The 11,457-nt window shown below is 59.8% G+C and overlaps 1 protein-coding gene across 18 annotated transcripts in view; it reads left to right on the forward strand.

The window, feature by feature from the left end:
- Window positions 1-4,978, forward strand: part of TNS3 (tensin 3) — a 215,715-nt gene extending 210,737 nt beyond the window's left edge. For 17 of the 18 annotated variants that reach the window (XM_053218741.1, XM_027045988.2, XM_053218739.1 and 14 more), the window contains 3 exons: window positions 783-851; window positions 954-980; window positions 2,454-4,978. In XM_053218741.1, the coding sequence (XP_053074716.1) occupies window positions 783-851; window positions 954-980; window positions 2,454-2,598 (241 nt within the window). In that variant the 3' untranslated portion in view covers window positions 2,599-4,978. The remainder of the gene's footprint in view (window positions 1-782; window positions 852-953; window positions 981-2,453) is intronic. The other variant, XM_053218737.1, reaches the window with a different exon arrangement.
- The last annotated feature ends 6,479 nt before the right edge of the window (window positions 4,979-11,457 follow it).

Here is an 11,457-nt window from a genome sequence, read left to right on the forward strand (position 1 = left end):
GTGTCTAGACGGTGTCTGATTATCTGGGTGATAGACAGTATCTCGGTGGCCTTCATCAGAGCTGTCACCGAGTAGTTTCTATGCAGTAGGAGTTCCGGCGGGAACAGTGTAGAGCCCAGCCCGGGGAGTCAGGTGCACAGACAGTGCCTGGTCCTCCCCCGCCCCCGCGGAGCCTTTGACCTCAGGATTGAAGGCATTTCAGATGCACTTCCCGTTTACCTGTTACGGAAACAGACTGGTGTGGTTAGCAAGTGAGCCGGGTCCTCAACAGTAAGAGCAGAAGAATGGCAGGAGCTTCATGGGGCACAGGATGGGTCCCCTGGCACCCACCCTCCCCGGTGCAGCCCGACCCGTCCTCGGCACCTGCCCCACAGCCAGTGTGACAGTTCCCCCTGGCGCCATCAGGTGCATCCTCATAGCTGAGTTGGGTTCCCATCCTTGACGATGCCCTGTCCCCAGCGAGGAAATACGGCTGGCGATGGTGGGTGGTTCGTGGGCTGAGAACAGGAAGGCCAGGCTCACTGGCCCCTCTCTCTGGGTGCCAGGGCTCCCGGGCTCGGTCCCGACCTCCACGCGGCTGGCACTTGCACAGGGTTGCCCTGCTGAGAGCTTCCCTCTTGCCGAGCGCCAGCTCCCCCCACACCCGCTCTGCCCACCTCTGATGGTACACAGGGCTCTTTGACCAGTAATAAAACCGCCTTTGGGGGGGGGCTGCCCCATGCATCACCGTCGCCCTGATACCCGGTGGTGGGACCCTGTCCCCCTCCGCCCTGTCCCCACAGGCTCTTCTTCCGGAGGCACTACCCCGTGAGCAGTGTGATTTTCTGCGCGCTGGATCCACAGGACAGGAAGTAAGAAATCCCTGTGTGTATGAAGCGATGCGTTAAGCATCCTTTGCCCGTTAAGTTAATAAAGAGACTAACGTAACTCTTCCTCCTCTTTTAATCTGCAAGGTGGATCACAGACGGCCCCTGCTCGAGGTAAGGTCCCGGGATGCCGCACCTTCCTTCTCCAAAGTACATTCTCTTACAGGTTTGCAAATGGGGTTTCCGTCAGGAAATGACTGAATCTCGCCAGCGGGTTTGGGTTGTGCCGTAAACAAAACTGAAAGTATCCCTTTCCGTGGGAAGGGCCTGCCCAGGGTCTGCGTTTCTGCGGGCTCTTCCCTGCAGGCACAGCACTTCCATTCGGCCTGTACGTGTGGTTGGGTAGCGAGGACCGGATTGCGCGGCTTTTTGGCTGCTCAGAGCGGCGTGCGTGGCGGGCACGTCAAGGTCAGGGTGGAAGGAAGGACTGCCTGTGTGTGAGCGTGAACCACACGGTGGTCAGTGTTTCCCAGACGCAGATGGCGGGCTGAAACCGCACGGCGCTCCCAGAACTTTCCGGAGCTGTGTGCACTCCCCAGGCCGGCTTCCTCGGTGTAACCTGAATTTGATTGCCTGGAATGTCACATCACAGGGGTCTGGCTCTGGCGTCCCCATCTCGCAGTGATGTTTGTCTCGGGGTCTGATAAAGCGCATAGAGACCCCAGGTGGGGCCTGGGCTGCCCCGCTCTGGCACGTGGGGCTGACGGCACTCGTGCCTGCGTGGAATGTGCGACGCCATCGGGGTTACTTGAGCCGAGCCCGCTTGGAAACCGCTAAACAGGAACAGAAAAGTCCTTCATTTTTCAAAGATGGAGAAGGGGCTTTGCCAGGGAACCAGACAATGGAAGTCACTATGGGCAGCTGAGGGCTCACGGAAGCCTGTCCAGAGAACAGTTCCCATTCTTCTAAGAAAAATAGTTAGATGTGCTGTGCTTCTAAGCAGTCTCCTTGGTAGCGTGTTGTCTTGACTGGGGTGTAGGGGGCTGGAGAGGGGAGCTCTGACCCCTGGAGGTGTGAGCGCTCCCCTCACCGCCCCGGTGCCCCGTGAGGTCTGTGCCCCCACATAACCTGATCGAGGAGAGAGCAAGCCTCTTGCCCCCGTACCCGAGGACCCCAGCCCTCCCTTGGGCGGAGTCCACATGCTGGGCGGGGGCCCAGGAGCCCATCCCGTCCAGAGTCTGCAGGATTCTGGCCAGGAATGGACCGGGGCAGTGGCCAGCCACACAACTGCTTGACCTGTGAGGTGGGCAGGTGTGGATGGGTGTTGGACAGGTATAGACAGATATCAGACAGGTGTGGGCAGGTTGTCGGGCAGGTGTGGACAGGTAGTCAGGCAAGTGTGGACAGGTGTCAGGCAGGTGTGGGCATGTAGTCAGGCAGGTGTAGACAGGTGTCAGGCAGGTATGGACAGGTTCTTGGGCAGGTGTGGACAGGTTGTCGGCCAGGTGTGGACAGGTGTCAAGCAGGTACGGGCAGGTGTGGGCAGGTGTTGGGCTAGGGGGCAGCATGAGTGGCGGGTCGCGGTGGCTGCAGTGTGGGAGGAAGCAGACGGACGTTGGCAGTCTGACCTCGGCTTTTCTTTCGCAGAGTCTTCGGTTTTGTGGCCCGGAAGCAGGGCAGCGCCACAGACAACGTGTGCCACTTATTTGCGGAGCATGACCCGGAGCAGCCCGCCAGCGCCATCGTCAACTTTGTGTCAAAGGTCATGATCGGCTCCCCTAAGAAGATCTGAGCCCCTTCCCGCCAGAGACAGGAGCGGGGCCGGGGCGTCTGCCAGGTGGCGGCTGGTGAGCCTGACGCTGCAGCCCCAGGAGGGGAAGGGGATCCCTCTCCGTCTTCATAGATCTGAGGACACAGCCCGCCCTCTCCTGCCTCCCCTGGAAGACTGCTCCCCACACACTCCTGCTGCCAGGTGCTTCCCGGGTGGAGGCAGTTGGGCATCTGCAATGCCCACCTGGGCTCCACCGCGTTGGAAGGGGCCGTGTAAGGAAACGTGTTCCTTGCACGCCGGCGTCTGTGGGAAGGAGGGCGCCCGGCCCTTTGGTTGTGGCCCGGTGTGAGCAGCGGGGCCATCGCCGGTGCGGAGGGCCCCGGTCCGTCCCGTGCCCCCGGGAGGAGACCTCTCTCCTCCACGACAGAGACGCTGGCTAACCGAGAAGGGTTTGCACGTCTGATGAAGGCTCGTGCAGGTCAGGCCCTTCCGGAACTCTGGGGAGGGGACGGTGCGATGGCTGTGAGGATGAGGAGGTCACCGGATGACGTCAGAGAGCCTCGGCCTGGCGGGCGGTGGTGGCCCCAGCCTCCTGCTCACACGCCAAGTCTGAGCGGCGCACTGGCCGCGAGAGGAGAAAGAAGAGGGACGTGAAATGCCATTTCATGTAATTTATATTCTGCTTATGCCAAATTATTTATGATGACACTTTCCTGTTGCTGGACGGGACGGGTCCCATCGCTGCGGGCCGCGGGGCTGAGCCCGTGTGGGTGCACAGGTGATCGGGGGCCGCAGCCCCGACAGCCTCGACCGCCTGCAGCCTGATGGTCAACGTTGCATTTCCAGGCTTCGGGTGACGTCCCTTCTGGGGAGGAAGGTTCCGGAGGGTGGGTCACATTTGGGTTTAGACTTGCCCCTCTGTGAGCTGCCGGCCACTCGTCCCGCCTCTGCGGCCCCCGTGGGATCCTGTGTTTCTAGCGTCCTGAGCAGAGAGACAGGAGGAACAGCACGAGGCTCAGACCTTCCAGCCTGTTCTTGAGCTGAGGACCGTTGCTCTGCACCACCTTGGAGACCAAGCCAGCTGTGCCGTTCGTGCCAAGGGCCCTGCGCATCCCCCGGAGCGGGAGCTGGAAGGAAGGCCTGGTCTTCAGTGTAAGGTGCCTCTTGGCCCCAGGAGCTGCCCGCCCTGCCCGGCTCTGCAAAGTCCAGACCAGCTCTTGGGCCTCCCAGAGTCGCCGGCAGCCACACAGGAGGGGGTGGGAGTGTGTCTCGTGAGGTCTCTGCTTTAAGCGGGTCAGAGACCGACGTGGGGCCACACGCAGCCCGAGTGCGCGAGCCCCCGTGGTCGCTGAGAAGGCGGACACGGTCCCCGGCTGGTCCAGTAGCTGCACCCGTCACAAGTGCCTCATTTCTGTGCCAAATGTTTGCCTTGGTCTTCGCGGACCTTCTCCGCTGACAGGTGTAGGGGTGGCCGTGAGAGACTCTGTGGGTGTCTCCCGGAAGCCCTGGTGGCCCGGTCCTCGGCAGAGGCCACTGGCATCGTAGCTTTCCCTTTGTGGCAGAAATTCGGCCAAAGGGACCTGAGCCTGAGATGGCTTCTACCCAGTTTGACCCAGAGACGGCAGCCTGGGTCCCGGGTCCTTCCGATGAAGGAAGAGGGCTCGTTTAGAAATCCGAGCAGGGGTGGGTGTGGGATTTGGGAGCACAGGCCATCAGATGACCGAGGCATCGGGGCCTCCCATGCAGTCCCTGTCCGGAGCATTCCAGAAGCCACACCCGCTTGCTTTTTTAACTGACTGGCCAGCTGCGGCTTCTCGCAGGGGTCAGGGCATCAGGAAGTTCGCTCCCTCTCCGGAGCCAAGGGAAGCCAGTTCCACGGGTTCTGGCAAGCTGGTTTGACAGATTTCTCCCTGTTACACACCCGTTTCACAGAACAAGACGAATCCACAAACTGGGGGCTCAGACCGCGGGGAGCCCTGTCCCGCCCCCCTATGCAGGCCAGGGGTCACTCCGCGGAAGACGCTGTCCCTGACACCTGGCCTCCGGGCGCCAGCAGGCACAGGGGTCCTGTCCTGGGGAGGTCACGAGGCCTGCCCCGGACAGTGTCATAGCCAGGGTCCTATTAACCTGCTTGTTAACCGTATGCTGTATTCCTCCAGTGCTAACCTATAACCACATTAAGTCAAACCGAATTTAAGGGTCTCCACGTGTATCCCTGGCGTCCTAGACCTCACGTCTCCTTATCTGCCTTACTTATTAGTGGGTATTTTTACTTTTCTTACATTGTAAAGAATATATCCAGTATGTAAATGAATGTTCTATAAACCTTTGTATAGTCATTTTCTCTGCTTCTCAAATATCATCTCTATTCAGAGTATAATAAAATTATAAATGTGGCAAAGCCTCGGGGAGGCAGGCATTTCTTGCGGTGGATGAAAGTGTGCGTGTGCACGTGTGTGTCTGCATGTGTTGAATCGGGAGTTTGAAGCTGATATTTTTGTGGGTCCTTGGATTCCATGATAAATTAACATGTTTTGCCTTTAGGAATGCATTTCAAGATTTCTGCCCAGAGGCCTTCGAAAACCTACATTCGAAGATACTAAGAACTGAATCATAACGTGTGGTGCTGCTCATAGATACTGATCCGTTTTGATTTTCAGCCCCCGAGGGGACTCTTCCCGTGTCTACAGAGTTGAGGCCTGAACCTGAAGTCTGGTGGGTTCACCTGTTGCTTCAATAATAGATGCTGGTCGTGCCCGGAACCACCCTCCTCAGTTTCCCCCCACCACCAGGTGGGGGCCCATCATGCTGGCTTTTTGCCGTCTTGGGTCTGGGCCGCCTCCCCATGTGACTGATGGGGACACAGGACCCATGGCCCCTCACTCTCTGCGTCCCTAAAGCCCAGAACTGTTGCCCAGGCCCCGGTGGGGGGATGGTCACTGGGCCGCACCACACACTGCCTTCCTTTCCCACTGCAGGCCTCGGGCACAGATGAGGTCACTGTCATCATAAAGCCAAGGGCTGCGACCATTCACGTAAACACAACTGCTCAGTCCCAGCCAGGAGCATAAGGGAGAGTCGTGTCCAACAAGAGGTTTGGGGGGCAGGGGCTGGACCCTTGACCACTAGTGTCACAGCAAGGAGTCAAGGTGGGCAGGGCCCAGCAGGGTGGGTTTCCAGGAACACAGTTTGGGTTTGTCACGGCCTGGAGTCTGCCAGAGGATTCCAGAGACCAGCCACCACCAGGCACTGCCTGGCCTGGAGTCTGCCGTGCAGATTAACTCTGTGTTCGTCACCCAGGGGCTACTGCTGATGGAGGTACTGTGATGGGCGTCTGGTTCCCACCCCCACAGGGCTCTGGATCTGTTGGAGATGGGCATCTGGGTCCTGCCGACGGGGGACCCTGGGTCTATTGAAGATGGGTGCCCAGGTCCTGCCCACTGGGAGACCCCTCGATCTCTGGGAGTTGGCCCCTTGTCCTGCCCATGGGGGACTTCCTGTCCCATCCTCCCTCATGGTTCTTGTTTCTGATAGAGGTATGTGTGGTCACCAAGAGCGTGAGATGAGCTTCCTCAGGGCCTCAGAGGTCACATTTCACACAGCAGATGCAAAGTTGTGGAGTTTCCAGGCAGACTTGGGGCCGTGGGCACATGCTGGGCAGGGACATTGCATGACACGGGACTGGCTGTATCCAGACACGTTTGGGTGCAAGGCTGTTGGGCTGGTAACAAGAAAAGGACCCAAGAAGAAATGGCCTTAGCGTCCCTGAGGAATCACGGTCTGCAGTGCCTGGGCCAGGGCAGCAGTGGGGGGTATCGGACCCCAAAGCCCTTTGCCTGTGGGAGGGTGCCCGATGCCACGATAGGTGACCTGGCCCGAGGCCTCTCTGTCCCCATGGATCTGAGATATCAGGGTGGTGGGGGGCCACCAGGAGGAGGCTGTGCCCCTCCTGGGGAACACACCGTCTCCCGCTGTCATGGGGTCCACAGAAAGGCTCAGCCACAGAAGTCTCCCTGAGCCACGGCTCCACTGTCTCTACCACTGAGACACCTGTGCCGCCAGCAGCAGCCGCAGGGACCACGGGAGCCTCAGCACCAGGGAAACCACACAGACCAAAATGCTGCGGCAACACAGTGATGAACGAACCATTCGTGCGGGCACAGCCTGCCGCGGGCCAGGACCCGGGGCCACATGTACACCGGGCCACCGCCTGCTGACCAATCAGAGGTTAGTAGGAGCCAGAGTCTCCTAACATAAGAGCCCAAGCGTCCTGGCGACGGTAGAAAACCACCCCCAAACGACCCGTGTACCGGGAACCAGGAAACTCATGACAGAAGAAAAGACAGTCCTCTGCCCGCAACATCCGGATGAATCCGAGGCCAGAATCCCCGGCCGAGGACAAAGCAGCCGACGAGGCTTCAGCTGGCACATGCAAGCCATCCTCACGCAAGTGAAAAGACAGAAAAGCACAGCAAAGAAACAGGCGATGGAAACGAAGCAGACGGAAGTTTCCTTACAGAACGGAAAGGTACAAACAACAACTTGCTAGAGGCGGGGTCACGGAGGGAGGGGACAGGAGAGGGGCCCTGCCTTCTGGGACTGAACAAGGGAGCCTGCCACAAGAAGTGGGCCACCTCCGGGACCCGTGGGGACAGTCACGGAAGACACAACCGCAGTGTCCTTGAGTCCCGGGAGGGGAGCAGGAGAGCGGGGGCTACAGAGTAGTTGAGGCAGCCACCAAAGACCCCAAATCCACAAAGACCCGGCCTGTAGATTCAAGAAGCTGAGTGAGCCCCAAGCTAGACAAACAACAGCAAAAAAATCCGTGCAACTGTCTGCTGTGAATTCTACAGTCCCTGAACTGGTCATGATGTCACGGTTCGTGGGATCGAGCCCCGCGTCGGGCTCTACACTGACAGCACGGAGCCTGCTTGGGCTTTAACCCCCCCCCGCCCCTCCCCCACTCGTGCTCTCCCTCTGTCTCTCAAAAATAAATAAATGTACATAAATAAATAAATAAAAACGCTTGAACTAAGCACACCGACCAAGGGACAGAGCTTGGCACAGGAGAACCAAAACACGACCCAACTGCACGCTTTACGCTTCGGATTCAGTGACAGTGGGTTGAAATTAGGATTTGAGACTATCTTGCCAACGTTAATTTTAAAACGCCAAGGCCCTGTACCAGTGTCTGACCACACATACTTCAGGGCACAGGACACAGCAAGGCGCAAGGAGGCCCGTCATACAGCTGTGGAGGCTCAGTCCCTGGGGAAGACACGACGACCCTCGACGCCTATCCACCAGACAGAGCCTCAGCGATGGAAGCCAAGGCTGGTGGAGCCTGAAGGAGAGGCAAACCCACACTTGTGGCTGGGGGCTCAACGCCCCCTTCTCGGCAACGGGGGGAGCTCCGCAAAGGACGCAGGACCCCAGGCAACATGAGCAGCCAACGGGATCGAATGGGCAAATGTGGGCCTGCCCACCAGCAACAAAAGACACGTTTTGAAGCAGCTGCCGATGTTGGCCAAGATAGCCCGTACTCTGACCCACAAGCGGAGGGTGGATCCAGGGAAGGGCATGCATCCTGTCCAGGAGAAATCATGGTTCCGCAGACCGTGTACGGTCACCCGGATTCTGGCGGACAGCAGGTGTAATTGGGACAAGAAAGCAGACATTGGTTGAGTGCCTACTGTTTACCAAGCACAGTGCCAGCACCTGCTGGTTTATGGGTCCGCCCTTCCTGGGCTGCAGAGTCCAGGCAGTCCCCACTTGAGGCACGCTGTAGTGGGGGGACAGGGCCCCACACAGATGGCCCGGGTGACCATCTGTTGCACTGCCTGCAGACAGCCCCAGTGGGCGGCCCCGGGAGCTTTCCCCGTGCCCCTGTCGTTCCCGTGGTAGGGTGGGGGCGGGTGGTGAAGAGCGAGGTGACCCTCCTGCTTGGACACACACAGCTGCAGGTGGCCCTCGCCCATTTACAGACAATGACGATCGGCGGCAGAAAGGGTCAGTAGCTTGATCGGGACACAGGCCTGGAAAAAAAAAAGAAGAATCGCAGTTTGTGGTCGCCCTTGTGTTTGGTTTAGTGTCTTTCGGTGCCCCAGCTGGGCGGCTGGAGCCTGTGTCCTCCCTGAGAGGCCCGTCCCTGCACCCTCTCCCCCAGTGAGCGATTCCCGTGAACTGGCTCTTCCTGCTGCGCTTTGCCCTGCATTTGGACCGGAAGATGCCCGGGATTTGCGCTTAAGCCGGGGGGGGGGGGGGGGGGGGGGGGGGGGGGGCTGCTGAGAGCATGGCGGGCGGCATTGCCCCCTGGTGGCCAGCGCGGCTTACTGCAGCAGGGCGGGACCGCCCGTCCCAACAGCGCTGCGCTGTCAGCCGCGGGCCTGCAGGTGGCGCCGGAAACGGACGCGCATTCCCTCTGCGGCTGTGACCGGCCACCTGAGCCGGCTCCTTTGTCCGAGGAGAACGGTTGTAGTGCTTCCCTGCAAGGTCGTCCTGAGAATGAACTCCGCGGATGGGCTAGCACAGCCCGTGCGCGTCATTTCCAGCCACAGTTGTGCTTGCAAATCGATGGTCTGTCACCCCCGTTAGGTGAATCCACAGGATTTGTGGACCATCAGCATTTCCAACCCTGAAAAGCTGAGCCCCGTGAAAAGTGACGAACGCGGTGACACTCCCCCCCCCCCCCCCCCCACAGGACAGGGGCGGGCAAGCCTTTCCGAGTTCAGGTGGGGGGCTGGTGTGCTGGCTTGCACAGGGGAGGCTGGGGGTAGACCCCCAGCAGCTGGTTCCAGAAGCTTCCCCTCCCAGGCGAGCGCGCTGGTCTGGCCTGGGCGTCTCTGTCTTGCCAGGAGTGGGGGCGGATGAGCTCCGAGGGGAGGACGGAGCACCGTCCTCTCTTCCCTCCACACAAGCCATCCTCGTGCTCAGGTGAGAGGCACAGAGGAATCCCAGGAGAAAACCAGAACATGCTTCCTCCCCAGGGGATGGAGATGCCCCCTAATTGACTGTGGTGTTGGTGGATGGCACGGAAGCTACTGAGAACCACCCAGTCTTACATCTTCAGTGGGTGACGTGACATGTTGTGCGTTGTATCTCAAGAACACAGTTGTAAAAGTAAAACCAGAAGAGAATCCAGGAGGAGAGTAAAGACAGACTTGAGCATCCTCGGAGATCCAAGCTGGGATCCAGGCATCCCAGTGAGGAGGGAGACGGGACTTGGCCTGCAGCACCCAGCACTGGATGGGCTGAGGCCCTGCCTGTCACCCCGGGCAGCGGTCTGGGAGGCGAGACTGGGGAGCCTGGACAAAAAGCCTTTCTCTGGGGGCGCCTGGGTGGCTCAGTCGGTTAAGCATCCGACTTCAGCTCAGGTCACGATCTCACAGTTCGTGAGTTTGAGCCCTGCATTGGGCTCTGTGCTGACAGCTCAGAGCCTGGAGCCTGCTTCACATTCTGTGTCTCCCTCTCTCTCTGCCCCTTCCCTGTTCATGTTGTGTCTCTCTCTGTCTCAAAAATAAATAAACATAAAAAAAAAAAGTTAAAAAAAAAAAAAAAAGCCTTTCTCTGTCAGTCTTCTGCCCGGTGTTGATTTTAAGAGATGAGATGTGTCTGCTGAGGATGAGGCTGTAGGCTGGTGCCAGGCTTCCCTGCTGTGCCCAGAGGCCCTGGGCGCCTGCTCTGAGGCCCGGCAGAGCCGAGAGACTGCGGGAGACGTGGGGACAGGCAGTTCCCCAGACATAACGGGGGCTCCGAATGGGGCGGCCAGCTCTCCCAAAGACCTGGGCCGAGCTTTCCAACATCACCTCGGATGAAGAAATCCAACTCGGCAGGTCGGATTTCCCAGGGGTGCACAGGCGGGCACGGAAGAGCCCGTCTGTCCTCAGCCTCCGTCAGTCACTGGGAATCTGGGGGCGGGCTCTTGACCACATTGCAGGGCAGGCTGGTGAGAATTTGGCAGAGACACGGGCTGGACCACGTGGCCGGGTGGGGCTGGGGCCTGGGCTGCGGCCCCTGATGCGGGAGGCGGTGGGGGGGGGGGTAGACCCCGGGAGACAGCCAGGTGGGTGGGGTCTTCCGTGCATTTGTTCCCACCGCCACCCGGCAGGGTAAACAGTTCTGAGCACGCAGAAGAGAGAGAGGCAGTGATTGCCCAGGTCCAGGGAGGTGCGGGGCAATGGGGCACAGGCTCTGAAGACCCTCAGAAGCCCCCAGAAGACGTCAGCCTTCGCGGGGGGCCAGGAGGGTCAGAGCCCAGGTGGGGCACCTTTCTCCTCCCGTCCCGCTTCCTCCCCGGCCCCTTCCAGAGGGCTCAGCAGCAAATCCTTGGGGAAGGAGAACTGGAACTCTAGGACCTGCTTGTCCAAACCGGATTGTTTTCCAGGGCCACATCTGTGGGGGCATCTCACCGTGTAAAAAATGGCCAGAGACGTGGCGGGCCGGCCTGACCTCTCAGCCAGCCTGTGCTCCCCCCGGAGCAGGTGTGAGGGAGAAGGCCGAGGGAGCCAGGCCGCTCTGCAGCGGCCCCACGAGCCTACTTGGCCGTGGCCAGAAAAGCTGTCGCGTCCAGCAGGGGGGCCCTGGGGCCTGGCATTCCTGGAGGCAGCAGGAGGGCGCGGGTGGCGGGGAGGACTGTCCTCCTGAAGAAGCCGGCTCTGCCCAGAGAATCACCTCTCCAGGTGTGGAGAGGGGTCCATCCACCAAATCACAACCGTGAGGGCATGGGAGCTGTTCCCGCTGCAGCTGGGAGCGCAGAGACAGGGGATGAATGAGACATGGGGAAGGTGCTTCCATGGCGGCTTAAAGAGGTTGGTGGCTCTGGTTGGTGCCGCGCAGCAGTGTGGACAGGTGTGTGCTCAGCATGCGGGGGAGGGGGGCAGC

Source organism: Acinonyx jubatus, chromosome A2 (assembly GCF_027475565.1).
Source record: "Acinonyx jubatus isolate Ajub_Pintada_27869175 chromosome A2, VMU_Ajub_asm_v1.0, whole genome shotgun sequence".
Taxonomy (NCBI): domain Eukaryota; kingdom Metazoa; phylum Chordata; class Mammalia; order Carnivora; family Felidae; genus Acinonyx; species Acinonyx jubatus.